This window comes from Myxocyprinus asiaticus, chromosome 49, assembly GCF_019703515.2.
Source record: "Myxocyprinus asiaticus isolate MX2 ecotype Aquarium Trade chromosome 49, UBuf_Myxa_2, whole genome shotgun sequence".
Classification (NCBI taxonomy): domain Eukaryota; kingdom Metazoa; phylum Chordata; class Actinopteri; order Cypriniformes; family Catostomidae; genus Myxocyprinus; species Myxocyprinus asiaticus.
The window spans coordinates 19,816,936-19,838,314 of record NC_059392.1 but is presented as its reverse complement, the minus strand read 5'-3'; the positions used below and the strand labels follow the sequence as shown (position 1 = coordinate 19,838,314).

General features: G+C 37.9%; 1 protein-coding gene across 6 annotated transcripts in view; it reads left to right on the top strand.

Annotated features, from left to right (window-relative positions):
- Window positions 1–21,379, top strand: part of LOC127438136 (serine/threonine-protein kinase MARK1-like) — a 98,634-nt gene that overhangs the window by 2,693 nt on the left and 74,562 nt on the right. For all 6 annotated transcript variants that reach the window (XR_007896654.1, XM_051693466.1, XM_051693465.1 and 3 more), the window contains exon 2: window positions 19,746–19,949. Coding sequence is in view for 5 of the 6 variants with exons in the window: in XM_051693466.1 (XP_051549426.1) it covers window positions 19,746–19,949 (204 nt within the window). In the remaining variant the exon portion in view is untranslated. The remainder of the gene's footprint in view (window positions 1–19,745; window positions 19,950–21,379) is intronic.

Sequence of the window (21,379 nt, the reverse complement as noted above, 5' to 3'; positions counted from 1 at the left end):
TATTGGTCGATCATTTATCTATAGATATATAAATTTACTATATACTATATACAGTATATATTTACTATACATATCATCCACCCTGCTCTCTAGATATCGGTATCGACCACTATAAGGCCGTACAAATGCCTGCGTGTCTTCTGTTCGTTTGGGGTTAATGCCATCTCAGGTTATAGGCCTGCACAACTGTGATATGAGATTATGTAAAGGATTCCTTCACTTTGATTGTTAAAATTCTCCAGTGATGCGGCGAGACACATCAGTCAGTCTGAGGTCTGCGGCCTGTGTGAGATTCTTTATGACTGTCTGATAATGGTCACAGAGGGGCTGTTGATTCAATCATATAATTACAGCTGTGATTAATAAAAAGCACAGAAATGCTCAGAGGCTGTACGTGTGTGTGTGTGTGTGTGTGTGGCTCATTAATATGAGCTTCATTTATAGCCATTTATGATGAATTAGTGGAGGAAACATCTAGAGACTACTTAAATTTATTCTGTTATAAATGGCTTCAACACATATCTCTGTTCGTCTTATGTTGTCAACTGGAGGTCGACGGATAAGGGCTTTTTAATGGCCGATGTGGATATCCAGAGAGCAGAGTGGCCAATAGGCCGATATATTGTCGATATATCACACAATTTAATATAATTGTAAATGACGTACAGAAATTGGCTAACTTTTATTTAGCATTACATTTACTCAAGCTTTCTCACAAAACTTACATTTTGTGTGTTTTAAATGGTAGATAGCAGTTTCTTCTGGTTTCTGTTTAGTCTTCCCATTTTAGTAACTGCTTGCACATAAAGAAACCGTAATACATTAGGAAGAAGGAAATGACAGCGCACACAGTAGTCCAGCAACCACAGATGATATGTGCGCATTAGCATTCACATTCACATTTTCTCTCAAAAAGTCAAACTAATTGTACATAGGGGGCACAGAGAATATGACATTTACTTACAGCACACGTGAAGTGCTTTTATTTTGAAGTTGCTCTGTCTCTCTGGTGCGGATCCATCGAGTGCAACAATCTACTGACCGCTTCCAGTTTACTCGGCCTGGATCGCCTGCTTGGAGTATCACGGACTGAGCGTCGTGCAACATTCGTGAGTCAGAGGGACACAGTTTTGATGGCTATTATAAATCGTGCTTAAGAGGAATACATGTGAGCGTAACAAGTTGGCACTAACAACAAAACAATCTGTGATTGGTCGTTTACATGTCTCAGACGGCTCCTTCACATGCTAGCAGGCAATTCTTGTCACCGTTGCAGTTTGAGAAATGAATCAGCCTAACAGGAAAATTTATCGGCCGATGCAGATAATAAAAAAATTCCGATAATAAAATCGGTCTTGCCGATATATCGGTGAACCACTATTGCTGACACTGTAGATTTATTGATAATAATGGAAGTTGTGGTGATAAACACTTCTCTATAATCCAGGTATTTCTAGTTGGAATGTCATTATTTGATTAGAAAGGACACCTTAAGCAGTGATCAACTGATATGAGTGTTTTAATGGCCTTTATTGATTAGTGGTCAACCAATATGTGTTTTTTAATGGCTGATGCTAATACTGATATATAGAGACCAAGATGGCCGATATAGATAATGCAGTTTAAAATCCTGCACACAACATTTCTGAAGAGAAACAAATTAACGTTTATTTTATTTAAACTTGAAAAAAGAAATTGGTTACTATCCATTGACAGATCTTTTGGTAGATTTTGCAAAAATCACAAAATGGCCGATATATCGGTCTGTCATTATTATTGATATCTAGAGATTCTTTTTTTTTTTTTTTTTTTTTTTTTTACAGTCCAAATAAAAAGCTGTTCTATGGTTGATCAAAATGGGTTTTTCAATGGCCAGTTATTTCATTTTTACATGTGCACCACAGTTTCCACTAAGATATTTTGGTGCCGGCCAACGTGTCAGGGAATTAAAAAGTTTGCCGGACAAATTGGAAAAAATCCGGTCATCTCATTTCGGTGTTTATTTTGCAACATAAATTTGATGGACTATGCATGATAATGTGGTACAGGCTAATTTATGGCACATTCAAGTCAACTGAAAGATAAACGTTTGTTTATTATAACTGCTTTTTCATTAAAAAACTAAACTATGCAGCAATTTGCCACATATCGTTTTGTTTATAAATAAATATTAAAATAAAATGTTTGGTTATGTCATATCATTTCTCTTGACTAATTTCCTTGGCTCTTTATTTTTATGACTATTTTCATAGCGCATAAGCGCTTTGCTGCCAAAGTTAAGTCAAATGTTTCCAGTGTTTCTCTACAACTTGAGATTCACATATGCCTGGTGTCCTTCTCTCCAGAAGATGGCAACACAAGGTTTTAATGTGATTCTAAAGTGAGAAGCTTCACTGCGGGCACGAAAGATGGGAATAACGCAGGCTGCTTATGTTAGTGTGCGGGATAGTCGTGGATTAGGACTCCACAAGCTTCTGGAAAGTTTAAACATCCGTGGCAATGAAGTGCTATTATTAATGCATGGCGTCACACTGTACACTTGTGGCATCAATAAAAGGGGTTGCTGACGCATCGTGCTAATATTTTAACTGGACATTGTGTCTGACAAGGTTTGAATTTGACATATGGCTAATAGAAACCCTGATATGTACCCCCTCAATCCTGAAAATTGGGTTATTATTTATTTTATTATCACATTTTATACATTTGCACATATACAGTGAAATTCTTTTTTTCACATATCCCAGCTAAGCTGGGGTCAGAGTGCAGGGTCAGCCATGATACAGTGCCCCTGGAGCAGATAGGGTCAAGGGCCTTGCTCAAGGGCCAAACAGTGGCATCTTGGTGGTGCTGGGGCTTGAACCCCCAACCTTCTGATCAGTAACCCAGAGCCTTAACCGCTGAGCCACCACTGCCCCAGTTACATCCTTGGGAAACGGATGTTGGCCTGGCTATCTCAACTCTATTGGACATAAATTAAGATTTTTGACTAACTTTTACTTGTAACTTACCTCATGGTTCCCACGGTCATGGAAAACCTGGAAATATTAGGGAATTTTACATTTTTGGTTTCCAGGCCTGGAAAAGTCTTGGAAATTTAATGGAAAAAGACATCCCATATTTAAGCTGCAAATCGTACAAGAGGAACCCTGTTACTTGTTGTAACATACCATCTCAGCATGTCATTAAAGTGCATCATCTGTGTTGTGGACTATTGAATGCTCATGTTGTGTATAGTGAGCTCATGTTGAGAATTCAGATGTAGCACAACAGTAGAAAGAGGAAGGAGTTTTAGATAGTCTTTAGATATTGATTTTGTTATGTTGCTAAGTGTGGATTCACTCTTGTCTGTACTCATTGTGCTTGAAGTTATAGATGGCCTGAGATGTGGATAACAGGAGTGTGTGTTGTAAAGTGCTGTGTGACTGCAGTGTGTCCTGGCAGAGGTCAAAGGGGTTTTGGATATCATTAGCTTCTCTGCTTTATAATCAATGCAGCTGTCAAACTCTTGCACACTGTCTTACCTTGTGTCCGAATATACAATTTAGTCTCATAGAATGAATGTTACTATTGCTTCATTTTTGCAAACTGAGTTTTACATGCTGCGTTCCTGGTGAAATTTACACTAGAGGCGCTACAACAACTGCTTTTTACACACTTTCACTCAAACCACGACTACAACAGCTGATTATGATGTTATAAACACTTAGTTTTTGCACTGTTACTTACACACTGATATGTTATGATATCGAAACACTTATTTTTAATGCTTGAATGACAGACCCACCTACATTTACACACTTATTCCAACTTATCCCGCCGGCGGGTCCAAAGGGAGGCACCATATTGCAAAAAAGTTTACGTTTAAAACATTAAAGTCCCCATATACATAGCCTTTAGAGATCATTTCTGCATTTATTTGACTTAAAATAGCAAAATAAGGCCTCAAAACATTTGCGTCACAAATTACCGCCCCCTAGAGGTAATGGGGTAGAAATATTTCTATGAAAAAAAATGTCTTTCACAGAGCACCTAAAGGAACAAGTCATATATCAATGAAAGCTCTCATACTCAGGAATGTGTACAGTTTATTTTGTTGTCCTAATACCACAGTTTGAAAGATTTTCAAAAGAATCATTGATTTCTGTAAGTCATCAGATACAAATGTCTCTTTTATGCACCGATCACTGCTAATGTAAGCTCCAAGTAGCCAAAAACTTTATATCTGCTTTTACCTTAGGCAGTTTTCAAAATATCAAAATATGCCATCCAGCAGGAAAAGCATACTAAACAAATCATCAGAAAAATATGTTTTCGACTATTGATAAAATGTTGTATATCATCGCAAAGGGAAGGATCTCAGCTTTCTAATGACACCTAGAATTAGTGCCCGACCGATATATTGGTATCGGCGTATATGTTTACCGATATGTGCAGATATGAAAACTTTTTCAGAAAATATAATGCAGAAAACAATGCTTTAGAATTGGTGTCATTACGTAGTTTGTCCAGCAGAGCGCGCTCCGACTCCACTGTTTACAGAGCTGTCTCTGAACTGACGGTGGCTCTGCGGACAGGGCGGAGTTGAGCGGTGTCTCGGTAAGTTGCTAACTAGATTGTGAAATACATACTGGAAAGTTAATAAACAATGACCCCATCATTTTCCCTTTTCAATATAACTAATATAACGTTAACCCTGTCCCTGACAACCATGTCACTCATGACTGAATGCAGTAAGTAATGTAGCAGATTGCACATCTTATATCAGCTCAGCAGACAACGGTGCAGTGGTTGATAGTGTCTGTTGAGTGTTGATTTCACGCTATGTTGTTACCTAGTAATGCTGGTCCATCTTTTACTCTCCGTGACAACAAGCTTATAGCTAACTAGCTAACCACGTAGCTACTTTCATTGCTTATCAGCTGAGTGGAAGCTAATTTGTAAACATGTATTCACCAAACTGTTTTGTTCAGGATTCACAGTTTGGTACCCCCTTCAACCGAACAATTCCAGTCGTAGCATTTATAAAATGTAATATTTAGAAGTCTGGTTTTCCACCATTGAAAGTTTCCCCTGAACTTGTATAGCAATAATACGGTGTAACACCGCTGCCACTGTTTTCTCTTGTCTCGGCAGGTGTAAATGCTTCTTGTTTTACAACCTGCCCCTAATTGACTGGCAGTATTAATATATTCAGCATTTGACTGATACTAAACAGTACTACTGATGTTTATTTAGGTATTTATTTTATTTTTATTTATTCTTTATTTTAATGGTCAGCATTTGACTGATACTAAACAGTACTGATGTTTATTTAGGTATTTATTTTATTTTTTTTATTCTTTATTTTAATGGTCAGCATTTGACTGATACTAAACAGTACTACTGATGTTTATTTAGGCATTTATTTTATTTGAATTTATTCTTTATTTTAATGGTCAGCAACTGACTGATACTAAACATACAGTATTATGTGTGTTTAATTAGTCTACAAAAGGAATCAAATCTACTCAAATACTCTCAAGTGCCTATTCACTCATGTGTCATCTGCAGCAAAAGCCATTCACACATCTTCCCAAAGTAAGATCTTATCATCATTCTTTTGTCTTAATTATGAATATTAACACTTTTTTATAAACCTATCTTTACAATAGTATCAAAGTCACCATAAATGACAATAACAGAGTGTAATCTGCGCATATCATGACCACGTTTAGCGTGCTAGCGCATTAGCGTCATGAATTCATAACGTAAACAAGACAAATTAAACATTTACTACTGCATATATATATATATATATTACTTTAAATCATCGTTGAGTGATTAAAACAGCTTCTTTTACTGACCTCATGTGAATATACATAAAGTCATTGATAACACATTATAATGTTACATTAGTTAAGGTTTTACTGAGTGTCCTCATATTTAAATGTACTTCTAAACGCATCCCACAGTGGAGTGGCTGGTGTCTGAATGTTCGCAAACAGTATACCGTTGCTCGGCTGTTCAGAACTTTTTTTTTTTTTTTTCACCCCTGAACAAAAAAGCGAAGAAGAATTTCTCCGGAAGTATATCGGGGCCTTTACTCATAAATGCTTCTGTTGCTCTTAAGTTTGCGGCCAATATTCATGATATTGCTTAATTTATATAGTCAGTAAAATCATCGCGATTGCATAATGAAAATTCTATATATCGCCATTCCTAGTGTGGCTCAGAGTGTTAGTTATTAATAAGAATGCGTTTCGAATCCAGTCTTGACCAAGATCATCAACGCTTCTTTTGCGTTCGACTTTGCTCCTTGCTGAGAACAGTATAGGCTGATCTCATGGGCTTAAGGTCTGAACTAGTCAAATGGATGCTTTAAATCAGTGATTCTCAGTTCTGAGGTCCCACAGCACTGCACATTTTGGATGGCTCACTTATGTGTCACTCAGACCCGATTTACACCTGGTATTAAGATGTGATCACAGGTGGTCGGTGCTAAATGCAGGTCTAAATGAGGTCTAAAACTTTTTGGGATCAGATCACAAAACCACATAAAAAGATAGTCAAAAACGCACGTGACCACATCACATTTGAGGTGTTAACACTTATCCGTCTTGAATGCGTCCTGGATAGCAGCAAAGCACCACTCCTCACCTGTCAATCAATTGCTGTGCTAAAACAACAGTTTTAAACTTTGCCGGTTACGTACATGACAGATTTTATATCATGTTTATGGTATCAAAATAATTCACAATATTAAGTCAATCAAATTAAATACTTTACAAATAAAAGGTTCTAAATTCTCATTTGATTGTTTTCTCTTTTTTTTCTCTTAAAGGACGCAAACTAAAGATACAATTAGAGGTTGACTGAATGTGGATTTGACCGATACGATAACTAAGGTGGTGGGACGGCCGATAACCGATTAATCTGTGCCGATAGTTTTTAAAATGTATTTATAGAATGTCAAAAACATTTCTTATTCTTTCTTTAATATGGCAGGTAAAGGCAAAGAGTCCAAAATAGATAAAATCTCAGATGCAGTTTTTTGTTCAACCACAATCCTAGTAATAACCAGAAAAATTAAGATTTGGTGCATAACGTGGGACTTTTAAGTATAAACAAGCCCAAAACACAAATGGGACTCTTATTTTGAAATGATGGAAAAACTATCGACAACTATCGGCATAGATTTTTGCCGATAACCGATAGTTCCAAAATGCAACTATCGGCACCGATTAATCAGTAAAACCGATATTTCGTCTACTCCCCAATTCAGAATGCCCAATTCCCAATTCGCTCTAAGTCCTCGTGGTGGCATAGTGACTTGCCTCAATCTGGGTGGCGGAGGACGAATCTCAGTTGCCTCTGCGTCTGAGACCGTCAACCTGTGCATCTTATCACATGGCTTGTTGAGCGCGTCACCACAGAGAAATATCGCGTGTGGAGGCTTCACGGGATCCACCGCGGCATCCACGCACAACTCACCACGCACCCCTCTGAGAGCGAGCCACGTTATAGCGACTCCGAGGAGGTTACCCCATGTGACTCTACCCTCCCTAACAACCAGGCCAATTTGGTTGCTAAGGAGACCTGGCTGGAGTCACTCAGCATGCACTGGATTCGAACTTGCGAACTCTAGTGGTGGTAGTCAGCGTCAATACTCACTGAGCTACCCAGGCCACCCAGATATGATTATTCTTAATAAATAAATGATAAGTCTGGCATCAGTGCAGAAACAGCTTTACAGTTAATAATACTTGAGTTAAAAACAAAAACAGTAAAACTAAAACATTGGTATATCTAGCTAAAGAATTTGGGCTTTTTTTTGTTTTTCATTTGAACAGCCTCATCCTCTTCCTTTCTGGCTGCCGCTTCTCTGCTTAAAACACATCATGCATCATTTGTGGTTAAAGTGATCTTATGTCACGCCCTGAGAGATCAGACTACAATTTGACAATGAAAATATTTGTCAACAATTTTTTTTTGTTGACATTGTCGATTATTTTTTCCGGCTTTATTGGCTTTCACTGTTTGACATCTCACACACACAGTTGTGTTTCAGTTGAGCCGGGTTAACATCCACACGTAGACATTTATTGTTCCACTTTTCAGTGTCACACACCCTAGTGGCTTTTCAGCTCACTGATCACACAACCACTCTGCTTTTCAGCAGTACCCGTACACACACAAACATGTCGACACACACAACTTCGTGCGTCTCTCTCTTTCTTGAGAACTGGTGCCCTGGCTCCTCTTTATCTCTCTCCTGGCTGATTGAGATAATTCAGGTGTCCATCCTTACTGCTCGGCCACACCCTGCTCGCCACAGTGATACAGACAGACAAGAGAACGCAGAGCATCACTGGCGCTACTCAGTCCGGTTTCTCTCTGTCGCGGCACAAACATCAAAACTTGCTTGACCCGTCTGAATTCTGAGTTTAGAGTTTTTTTACCTTAAAGTGCTATGGAGGAAGTCAAACATCTCAAACGGTGAGAGATCTTGACATTCTAACCAACACGGACTCTGGCTAAAACAATGTGTCATGCGGCAACAATTATGTGTCATCTGTCATGTAGATTTTTTAAACTACACCTTATCACCCTAAATAAAATTCAGGAAAACAAACTGGCTTTGCTTTCAGATATTTAAATATTGTCTGCAGAGATTACTTACTAATGAAGTGTTTTTATGATGGATAGAAAGGACATTTTGTTTACTCATGAATGATTTTCTTTGTTGCATTTCTTGAGGAAAGTTTTCTAATAATAATACTAGTCAATAACATCAGACTGCAATGTAAAGTTTAGCATTATCACCAACTGATTTTTTTTTATTTATTTTTTTATTCAATGTTTGTCAAGTTACAAATAAAGAGAAAATGATATAAGAGGAAGTAGTATACATTTATAAAGTATTTTATTATATGACTGGATTTTTCAAAAATAGGCATTATAATATGCTTATTTAATAGATAAAGTTTTATTGATTGTTTTTTTTTTTTTTTTTTAAGGTAACTAAGGTGATATATCGTTATCGTGATCTAAAATTAGTGATATTGTGGCCTCCATCTTCACACAGATCTTCAATAGATCACTGGAGCTGTGTGAAGTTCCCTGCTGCTTCAAATGCTCCACCATCATTCCGGTCCCCAAAAAAATCCCAAATCACAGGACTTAATGACTACAGACCTGTTGCTCTCACATCTGTGGTCATGAAGTCATTTGAGGGACTGGTTTTGGCCTACCTGAAGGACATCACTGGACCCCTGCTAGCCCCCTTCAGTTTGCTTACTGAGCAAACAGGTCTGTGGATGATGCTGTCAACATGGGATTGCATTATATCCTTCTATACCTCGACAGACCTGGGACTTATGCAAGGATCCTATTTGTGGACTTCAGTTCAGCCTTCAATACCATCATGCCTGATCTTCTCTCAACCAAACTGACCCAGCTCACCGTGCCAACCACAATCTGTTGGTGGATCAACAGCTTTCTGACAGATAGGCAGCAGCTAGTGAGACTGGGGAAAATCACATCCAGGACCCTCACTATTAGCACTGGTGCTCCTCAGGGATGCGTTCTCTCTCCACTGCTCTTCTCCCTGTGTACGAATGAATGCACTGCAAAGGACCCCTCTGTCAAGCTCCTGAAGTTTGCAGATGACACCACGGTCATTGGCCTCATCCGCGACGGTGACGAGTCTGTATACAAACGGGATGTTGAACAGCTGGCTGTCTGTTGCGATCACAACAACCTTAAGCTGAACACGCTCAAAATAGTGGAGATGATAGTGGACTTCAGGAGAAATCCCCCCACCCTGCAAGACCTGTGCTGTTGCTAGTGTCAAGCAAGCCTGAGTTTGGTTTGTTATGGTTTGCTATACAGGGGTGCGTTTCCTAAAAACATAGTTAGCCAACTAGTTGCAAGTCCCCCACCCTGCAAGACCTGTATGTCTTCAGAGTGAGGAGATGTGCAGGTAGAATCATTCTGGACCCCACACACCCTGCCCACTCCCTTTTTGAACCTCTGGCCGGCACTACAGAGCACTCAGCGCCAGGACAACCAGGCACAAGAACAGTTTTTACCCTCAGGCCATTTACCGCATGAACAATTAAACTGCCTTCAGGACTCCCATAGTTCAATAATGTAGAAATATGTCATGTACATATGTAAATTCACTCATATTTAATGCAATAACTGTACATACCTCTATCTGTGTCTCACTGTAATGTTCTGTGCGCACATGCTTGTTTCTCCTATCACCAAAGAAAATTCCCTGTGTATGTGAGCACACTTGGCAATAAGGCTCATTCTGATTTTGATTCTGATTCTGATATTGTGATATTAGATTTTGGTAATATCATCCTCCCCTAGTACGATGCATCGTTGGGGAATTTAACTAGCTAGGCACTACTGTTTCCTGTAACCATAATAACTATGTCACACATCCATTGTTCGAACCATGTTGGTTCAACAATATAGAGCTGTTGTTAATGACGTTATTCAAGGAGTGGAGTAATAACTTCTGCGAAAATGTAATTATCATAGCTCATTTACACGTACACCAGAAAGCTGTTTAATGCGCAAAAGCTGCTGAAGACACTAGCTGCGTGCACTGTATAAATGAGACAGAAACATTGCGCCGCAATAGTGAGGTTTCCATCTACATCAGACTTTGGGATTACCCCAACGCACTTGAGCGCAAGCACACTCTTCAAAGGCCCGTAAGAACGGCACTTATGCGTAAAAATGGACACATAAGACATGTTCTCCAACAGAAGCTGTTTGTGTTAAAGAGCTTTCTCGTAACAGCCTTTAATCCCTTCAATGGTGCATGTAAAAGTGGTCAAAGTCTTGAAAGAATAAAAATCTGAGAGCTGTAGTTCCAACTATATTTTTGCTGTTTGCGAATGTTCGATGGAACTATGGTTTCGGGGAACAGCAAATTTTTGAACTATGTTGGTAACGATGAAACTTGCGACTATTTGGCTAATGATATTTTTTGGAAACGCACCCCTGTATAGCAAACCATAACATACCAAACTCAGGCTTGCTTGACACTAGCAACAGCACAAGATGAGAACGCTTTCTTGTGTTCAAACACAGCTAGATGGAGTGCAATTCCGAATGCAGGGATCTTGAGACGTGTTTTTCAAACTTGACACATTGACCTAAAAACACTGTGTTTATGCAACTAAAGTGGAATGCTCAAAAAGTGTCTGTCTGACACAGATGTACATTGACGCATCCTCAGAAAAGCCTCTATAATAAATCTATCTCGGACAGATTGACGAATTCAGTTGCAAAATATATTGCTGTGGACTGTAGGCCAATGATAGGCTTGAGTTCAATAATATGGAAATAAATAATATTGACTTCTAAAGCCAATTTTTGTATTGTCTTATCTATGATTTACTTGTCTGAATTATAATTGCTATAATTATATGTAAATAAATATAACTATTTATAATAATGTAATCATAATATATTGAATTATTCTTATTTGAATGGCTTTCTCAGCAAATATTTATAATGCGATTAATTGTGATTAATTCATTAATCGGCAATGGTGTTGAGTATTTTTCAGGGTTTAGATGTCCACAGATAGAGAATAAAAGTATAAGATAGAGCATTTTAGAGAGCTCACAGACGCTCATTGGAAGATTTTCGCTTTTACAACAGTTACATAACAGTGGACAGGCTGCGAGGGAAGGAGTGTTTTTTAAGAGACCAGCGTGTGTGTGGAGAGGGAGATGTGTGCTCGGAGACTGTACTTTCTCGGAAAGTTGTGTCCAGGCAGTGTGTTCATTGTCATGCTAACACTGGAATGCCAGCGCTGTGTCATGAAGGCTTGCTAAACTGCCACTGTTGTTTCATCTATCTTGTTTTCAGTGTTCACTCTTTCTGTGGCTCTTGTTCAGACCTCAGTTCTGTTTCAAATCCTTGTGGGATGCCTTGCTGTCTACTACCTACATAGGCAGCTGCTTTCTAAGGCTACATTGACACTAATATGTATTCATTTGAAAACGCATTGATTCATTTGATACATTTGATACATTTACACCTCTCATCCACTCTAGAATGGCTTTTTCCTCCACTGAAAGCAAAGCATTACCACATAATTTGAGAAACAGTGAGGTTAGCAAACTGAAAACGGTTAGGTTAGGATTGGAATTTGGGCTTGGGTGTAGGTACAATAAAATATGCATTCTTTTTCATGATTAACAACTAAAAATTCAACTCTCTTTTGGCGCACATTTTTTTTAGCATATAATTTCACCATGAAACTGAAGCTCACATGTGCCCATACATTTACCAGTACCTCCAGTTTCGGCCACTGGGGGCAGTGATTCGAATTTTGTTGAGCTCAGACTGAATTCAGCAGCAAAACATTCGACCTGCTGATGCTTGCTTTAGCAAACAGCACTGATAATTCAAGAGCATTATTTTACAGAACTCTTTAGTTAGGCCTGTACATTAGCTCTCTGAAAGTGCAAATTCTGCTCCTGGGCAGCGTTTGGTATCATGTTTTTGAATCATTCGATACTTTGCTGAGTCACCAGTACCTCTAAATGCTGATTGTCAAGGCCTGGATTGGGCTTTCTGCCATTGTGCCCAAAACACAAGATAATGTGGATCCCAGTTTCATTTCTTGGGGCATAAGGAATGACTTGAGTAACCCTCACGGTCTGAATTCTGGTGCGGAGACGAGGCTGAGAAATCAAGTGAATGTTGATGTTTGCTCAAGATGAGGAAAGCAACGGCACCGGCTCTCTGTAGTGTTATTTTAGTTAACGAAAACTACAATTAAATAAAAATCATAATTGGAAAAACTGAAACTACACTAAAATACATTTTCATGACATCATTTTTAATTTAATGTAGTTTTTGATATACAATATATTATCAAATATATTATCAAACTTGGGGGGTCCTGGGTAGCTCAGTGGTAAAGACGCTGGCTATCACCCCTGGAGTTCACTAGTTTGAATCCCAGGGTGTGCTGAGTGACTCCAGCCAGGTCTCCTAAGCAACCAAACTGGCCCGGTTGCTAGGGAGGGTAGATTCACATGGGGTTACCTCCTCGTGGTCGCTATAATGTGGTTCGTTCTCAGTGGGGCGTGTGGTGAGTTGAGCGTGGTTGCCGCGGTGGATAGCGTGAAGCCTCCACACATGCTATGTCTCCGTGGCAATGCGTTCAACAAGCCACGTGATAAGATGCGCGGGTTGACGGCGGGTGAGGCGAATCACTATGCGACTACGAGGACTTAAAAGCACATTGGGAATTCCAAATTGGGAGAAAAAGGGGAAAAATCCACAAAAAAAAAAAAAGAAATATATATTATCAAACTTAACCCACATGAAAATGCCACTAGAAAATTAAATGGCAGTAAATCTTTTTCAGTTACACTAAATGAGTTAATGCATTAACTTTGGCAGCCCTAAAATAATAAAACTAATATTAAAAGCTAAATATTATGAAAAACTAAACTAAAACTTTAAAAATACCGAAAAAACTAAATGACAATTAACAATAACAGAGTGAAAACGAATGACAAATTGGAAATAAAATAGAAATGAAACCTATTTTAAATACTATAATAACTCTTGCTTAAATCAGCCTAAAGAAGCGTGCTGGTCTTGGCTGGGTTAAGCTGTTTTAGCTGATCTCCTTACCTAGCCAGGCTGGTGTTAAACTGGTCTAGCTGCTAGCTGTTCTCCTAGCCTGGCCAAGCTGATGTTTAACAAGTTTACCTGGTCAATCAGGTTGTCATCCTGCCAGACCAGCTGACAAGTGCCCTGAACCCCTCTAAAACCATGAAAACAGTCCAGCCTAACCACCTTAGCCAGGCTGGGAGACCAGCTAACCACCTTAGGCTGGTTTAAGGTGTTTTCCCAGCAGGTTGCTGTCTGTGAGTTTTAAGAAGTCATCATTGCAGTTATTTTGGTTTGTGTGAAGCAGCCAGATTTCTCCGTGGCGTGGTGTTTCTTCAAAGCTCTGCATACTTGTTCTAATACTGTAGCTCTCTTGCTCTGAATGAATGCCAGCATTTGCTTGTGAGATTCATATTGATGTCAAAAATAGTTTTCCGTCCAAGGCAATTCACATTGGTCAAAACTTGCCAATTGTTCTTGTTTAAGGGAGACATTGCCATAATTTACTCAACAAGAAAATCAGCCAAATTTTTAACTTGACTTATTATTACACCTATAAAACATACCAGGCAGCCTGGCCCTCTCTGATCTTGCAGGAGATGTGCATTTTTTTTGCTATGTTAAAATACTCTCTGAAATTACTCTTACAGTCTTTCGATTTTAAGTCGGTAACATAATCTGAAAAAGTGTATTATGACTAAATTTAATGACGTCAAACCTGAACCATAGGCAGCATATTTGATTTGAGAGATTTGATTAAGTCCGAGGCTTCTGTTTTCCTCCCTGCACTGAGTGTTTGCATAGTGTTTAAATAAAGACATGAAAGTGACATTGTTTGTGTGATATTTATGAAGGCATATTGTGTTTATCTATTGTTGTGATTTAGCTGAAGATCAGATAAAATGTTATGACCAATTTATGCAGAAATGCAGTTAAATCCACATGGTAGGTTGTAACGAAGTACATCTGTAACATGCAGTCTATTAAAGCAACTCAACATAGTCTCATGACAACTCTTAATAATATGTACAAGATAGTAAAATCATAGGATATCGTAAGACTTGGCTCTAATGGTACCTAAAGGTATGACTTTTAGACCAACCAATCAATAAACATAATTTGAAATTGATACAATACAGGCATAACATTTTAGCTAGCCTCCTATCCGATACATTATTTTAAGAAAGGAAATGTCTGTGAACAAATTTGGTTACTCATTCAGTATTTATTTATGCAATACAAATGACTGATGTATGTCAATAACCTGTAATGTACTTCATTTGTCTGAATGAAATACTGATGTTTTCTTTCCTCCAGGTTACTCAATATATTCCTCTTAAAATCATGTTTAAGTTTTGCCATCTTGTACTATTATTACGACTTTTCATGAGACCTGGTTGGTTTATTTTTCTTCATGGGATTAAAGTCGTACATTTTTGTACGAGCCAACTCGTACGATTTTTTTATCTTTTACTGTTATTACGACTTGTCGTAAGAGCGGGCTGGTTTATTTTTCTCAATGGGAGTAAAATTCGCACGTTTTTATAGGAGCCAACTCATACATTTTCTTACGATTTCACCATCTCGTACTATTATTATGACTTGTCTATGGCCAGGTTGGTTTATTTTTCTCTATGGTGGTAAAAATCGTTAATTTTTGTTCATGCCAACTCGTACGATTTTTTTTAATGAGAATTATAAGAACTGTCATGAGAGTGGGTTGGTTTATTTTTCTCTTTGGGAGTAAAAGTTGTACGTTTTTGTACGAGCCAACTTGTACGATTTCTAATGGTTTTGCCATCTTTTACTATTATCACGACTTGTCATTGGACCACGCTGGTTTATTTTCTCTATGTGAGTAAAATTCGCACGTTTTTGAAAGAGCCAACTCGAAGGTTTTCTTATGATTTTACCATCTTGTACTGTTATTAAACGATTTTTTTTTAATGAGAATTATAAGAACTGTCATGAGAGTGGGTTGGTTTATTTTTCTCTATGGGAGTAAAAGTCTTAAATTTTTGTTCAAGCTAAGTCGTACAATTTCTTATGAGATTTATAAGGACTGTCATGAGAGCGGGTTGGTTTATTTTTTTTCTTTGGGAGTAAAAGTTGTACGTTTTTGTATGAGTCAACTTGTACAGTTTCTTACGATTTGCGATCTCGTACTATTATTATGACTTGTCATAGGTGGTTGGTTTATTTTTCTCTATGGGAGTAAAAATTTTACGTTTTTGTACAAACCAACTTGTACGATTTTACCATCTCATACTATTATTACAACATGAGACCGGTTTGGACAACTTTACAGCTCAAATAACAGACAGGGTTTTACTGAATATTTATTTTAAGAGCTTTAACAAAAACACTATAGTTTCACATGTCTGTCCCCCTGAATGTTTGCTCCATAGACTCTCATTATAAGTGCATTACTGAGGGACGCGTCAAATTAAGCTTTTTACCGGTGTAGGCCAATCAACACAGTGCCACAAATTCTGTCAATAGCATCAGTTGTATTGGACCCAGAACACTTATGCCTTAACATAACCTTAATTGTTCTGCGGTAACGGCAGCATATTGACCTGGTTCGATGAATGAGATGCTTATTGGATTGTCTTAATGCCGTTATGTGCCATGATGAACAGAAGAGGAGCCAAAGTGAAAGTAAGGCTGTTGGAGCAGCTCTTTTCTCTAGTGTTAGATTGACAGACATTGTTCTAGTTGAGTTTTATTGTGTTATATTGCAGGTCATTCTCAGTTCAGGAAAATCACAGCGTTACTGTACAAGTGACTCAGCAGTCATTGACAGTAAACTGTTCTATTCATTTAATCCTGGCCACAGCTTCTTTTAGGTCTATGTATTGTTTAGTTTTGAATAGTTTTAACATTGTGTTTCTTGTGAGGCGTTAAAGATCCCATGAAATCCCTTGACGAGTGCGGTTTTCTTTCATGTGTTGACGTATTTCCTATTGAAACAGGAAGTTGGGGGGTAGGGGCATGTTAAAGGGCTCCTTATAAATCCTTCTTGTACTTCTGTGAATGTTGTTCAACGAGAAAAAAGAAATGTAGTTATTGATTTTATCCATCAGGAATATTGGATTGTAAAAAGTAGGTGTTGCATTCTAACATGGAGCCAGACCTGCATTTGAGTTTATTAGTATAATGCCAAATTAGCTTTTCGGCTATTGGTGAACATTATCCAGTAGTCCTCGTGGCCACATCAGTGGTAATGGAAAGTTGTTTCTGAGGCGCAGTTATTACATTTTTGATAAAAAATTATGAAGACAGAAAGGGTATTAGGAACAAGATGTACATTTATAATAAGACCAGGAACTTGCATAAAGTAGGGTCTCATGGGTGGCTCTAAGGGGAGGCTAGTGCCCCCTTGTCAAAAAGCCTGGCACCCAAAATTTGGAGTGATAGAATGGTTACAATGGTTTGCTTTTTTCCTTCCCTCTGAGAGTTCAGTAATCCCATATCACAGTAAATAGTCAAAACAATTATATTTAAATAAACCATCAATGCATAATGAATGCATGGTAATTTTTAGTGGGGTAAAGTTAGTTTGTTAGTTAGTTAGTTAAAAAGTCCACACATTGCGCTAAAACGTCATTGACGTCCTAGCGTTCTTTCAGTTGATTGCATGTTCTATCTTAGCAAACACTGTTATTAAAAAGAACATTTCTACATTCTAAAGGTTGTAGTTAGTTTGTCTAAATTAATTGCCACTTTTTAGATTGAATCAAACCTGAATCAGAATCAAATCAATTACTGACCTCGTAAACCGATACAGGTTTTTCAATGGTTCATACAGATGCAGAAATCTAAAGAGTAGGGTGGCTGATTGCCGACATAAAGCCTGATGTTTACTAAAATATAATAAAATGGCAAATTAGAAAAATATCAACATATTTTGTAGGGGCAAGGCTGATTATTTCTAAATGGCCAGTTAATCAGCCATCAATCATTTGAAATTGTCTTCAAAAGAGCCAATATGGTCTGATTGTTTTCTTCTGAATTCTTATTTATGTTTTACTACTTTTTTGTTGGAGATAAGTAGAAATGCAAAGTTTTTCTATTTTTGTCTTGCTGAAGACCTTCATATTGTTTCATGATGTTATGTCCAGAGGGTTTTTCTCCTCAAAAAGAACTCTTTGCGATGGCCAAAACATCTCAGATATCCACAGGCTCAGGAAAATGAAGCCTCAGTGCGGTGGTCCCAGCGCTCTGCTGTAATGCATTCTGCAGTAAGTGCTCTCTGTGGTTTAGACTCCTTTAGCTCCTGTACACTGACCACTGCAATAACACTGCAGATGAGCTGAGATTACCAGTGCATGCATTTATTACGTCACATTAATTTGATTGTTTGAGTTAGCAAGAGTCCTGAAGCAAGTTAGGGATGTGTAATGCTGAATATTTTCAAAATCTACTAGTCTATGGTTTGTTTGAATGACTAGTTAGTCTTAAAGGAATAGTTTTTCCATAACATGAAAATCGGTCATTATTTACTCTCTGTTTCTCCAAACCTTTATGACTTTCTTCTGTGGAACACAAAATGGTTTTTTTTTTTTTTTTTTTTTTTTTGCTAAAATATAACACAGTTTTGATTTATTTTGGATTGTGTTTAGTCACAACATAATTCCCATAGTTCCATTTATGTTATTCCAAAGTTTTAATGACTTTACTGTTATTCTAAAATGTGAAAAAAAAAAAAAAAATTATAATAAAGAATGAGTAAGTGTTTCAAAACTTTTGACCGGTAGTGTATATTCACACATCTTTTTGTCATATAATGAAAGTGAAAGGGACACAAAAAAAAAAAAAAAAAAAAACAGAGAACAAAAGTGACAAAAAAATCAAAAAACACCATAAAACCACAGTAAAAGTAGTTGATGAAATTCGCACACTATTTTACAAGTCTTATGAAGCCATGCAGTCATGATTTAAGTCGATATTCAGTCTCAAATCAAATAACAAATGAAATAAAACCCCAATATACTTCTAGTAAAATGGATGAATGAACGAGTGTGATGTCATTTCAAACTAAATCTGGCTAAAAAGAAGGTCTTGTTGTTTTTGGATTTGTTGGGTGGATCAAAACAGCAAGCCAACGTGAACTCTCAGGAAAACTCAGTACCGGCTGCCATTACCATTGTACTTTTACTGCCATTGGTCCACGTCATTGGTAGGGGTGACCTGGAGCCCCACCTACTTTAAGGGCAGACAGCTAATTCCATTTATGTTGTTCTGTCAGTTAAGATCAGTCAACATGAACACACTGGCATACAGAGTTATTAGCGAGCTGGTGCAAACTTGCCTACATCTTTACGATCGTTCATGTAGAGACATTCTCAAAGAACATGATGTGTGGTTTTTATTTTTTTTAACTAGTCTACAAAAGAAATCAAATCTACTCAAATACTCTTAAGTGCCCAATCACTCTGTTGTTTGATGTGCTGCTTCACTCATGTGCTGTCTGCAGCCAAAAGCCATTCACACATTCACATTAGAGATATGTCTCTAATATGAACATCAAAAAACATTCTTTTGTCTGTATTCTGCTCGTTTATGCCCGTCTGACACCCTGTTGTACCCCCATCTTTGCAGTAGTATCAGTGTTATCATAAATTACAATAACAAGGGGTAACCAAATGTAGACTGTAAACAGAATGTAAACATGACAAATTACACATTATCTTCTGCATATATATTACTTAAAATAATCATCGAGTGGTTAAAACAGCTTGTTTCACTGATCGCATGTGAATTCTACTCATAGAATGAGGCATGAAGTCACTGATAACACATTTTAATGTAATAGTTAATGTTTTACATTTAGTCTTGTACGTCCTCATATTTAAACGTTCTTCTTATTCGATAAAAAGACTACGATGGAAACGCATTATCTATGTAAAACACATTTACATATAGAATTTATATAGGAATCTTGACTTGTCATATTTTGTTTGTTGTGATGAAGTGGAACTATTAATTAGCAATATTGGTTGCCATAGTTTTTAGATCCGTCTGGAAACCCCGCTTCTCTCAAGTTCTCTGATTGTATGTGGAACTTTATCTTAATATCCTTTACTTTTGTTTTTCAGCATACATCTGTTGATGGCTACACGGACACACCAGCACCACCCACAAAATCAGCGAGTCGGCAGAGTCTCCCACGCTGTCGAAACTCGGTGGCGTCCATTACAGACGAACATCCTCACATCGGCAACTACAGACTGCTAAAAACCATCGGCAAAGGCAACTTTGCCAAAGTCAAACTCGCCCGCCATGTCTTAACAGGACGAGAGGTGAAGGACCCTACTTATCATTTCTACTTAACAGTCTGTTTTGCTGGTCTGCTAATGTCAGTAGTTTTCTGGGATGTGGCTGTATCATTAAAATCTGGTGTAGTTATTTGTGTCACATGTTGAGGATTAGCCGTTGTGTTCTCACATAGACACTAGTTTCTTTCATTCTAGCACAGTCAGTATTCAGATTTCATATTCAGGGTCAAAACAATGTCTTGCATAGTGAATCATGTTGCATTGTAGTTTTGTTTATGTTGTTTTACCAAATTCTTTAAATTGTTTATGATCATTAAATTATCTTACTCATTTTATTTTAAATTTACTGACATATAATTAATGTTTCAAATGCAGTAGTAATGCTAACACAATTACTACATGGTATCAGCTAGTTCGAAACATTCTCCATTATAGAAGACGGTAACGGCGGGGGGCCTGGGTAGCTCAGTGGTAAAGACGCTGGCTACCACCCCTGGAGCTCGCTAGTTCAAATTCAGGGCGTGCTGAGTGACTCCAGCCAGGTCTCCTAAGCAACCAAATTGTCCCGGTTGCTAGGGAGGGTAGAGTCACATGGGGTAACCTCCTCGTGATCGCTATAATGTGGTTCTTGCTCTTGGTGGGGCGTGTGGTGAGTTGAGCGTTGATGTCGCGGTGGATGGCGTGAAGCCTCCACACGCGCTATGTCTCCATGGCAACGTGGGTTGACGGTCTCAGATGTGGAGGCAGCTGGGATTCGTCCTCCGCCACCCGGATTGAGGCGAATCACTATGCGACCACAAGGACTTAAAAGCACATTGGGAATTGGGCATTCCAAATTGGGAGAAAAAGGGGAGAAAATCCACACACACAAAAAAAAGAAGAAGATGGAAACAAGCAAAGATCTCTGCATTAGAAATTGTCATTATACTTTGTTTTTACTTGCTATACATTGTGATTCTTTTGATATATATATAAAGGTCTAACCCTTAAACTAGTTTCAGAAGCCAGACTATTGACTATGAGCTTATTTTGGCCAAGAACTGCCCACTTAGACATGAAGAGATCATTTGAGCAATAGGACTGGGTATCGATACAGATTTCCTGATTCACTTAGATTCCGATTTACAAGATATCGATTTGATTCTGTTCCGATTTCCATTCGATTTGATTAGATTCCGATTGAGTTATAATGTCCATTTTGCTTACATATGAAAGCAATTTAATGATTCTCACTAACTTATTTGAGTAAACACTGTTTTAATCAAGTTTTCAAGTAATTAGTCAAGACAAGTAAACAGTCAGTGCAGTAATAAAGTTATTAAATGTAATATAAAAATACTTAAAATACTGGTCTTCACTGTATGATTGTAATACATTTATACTTTTAAAGCTACTAAAGTTATCCAGGGAAGAGCTGCAATTGGTTATGTAGATACCACGTGTCCTGGAAAACC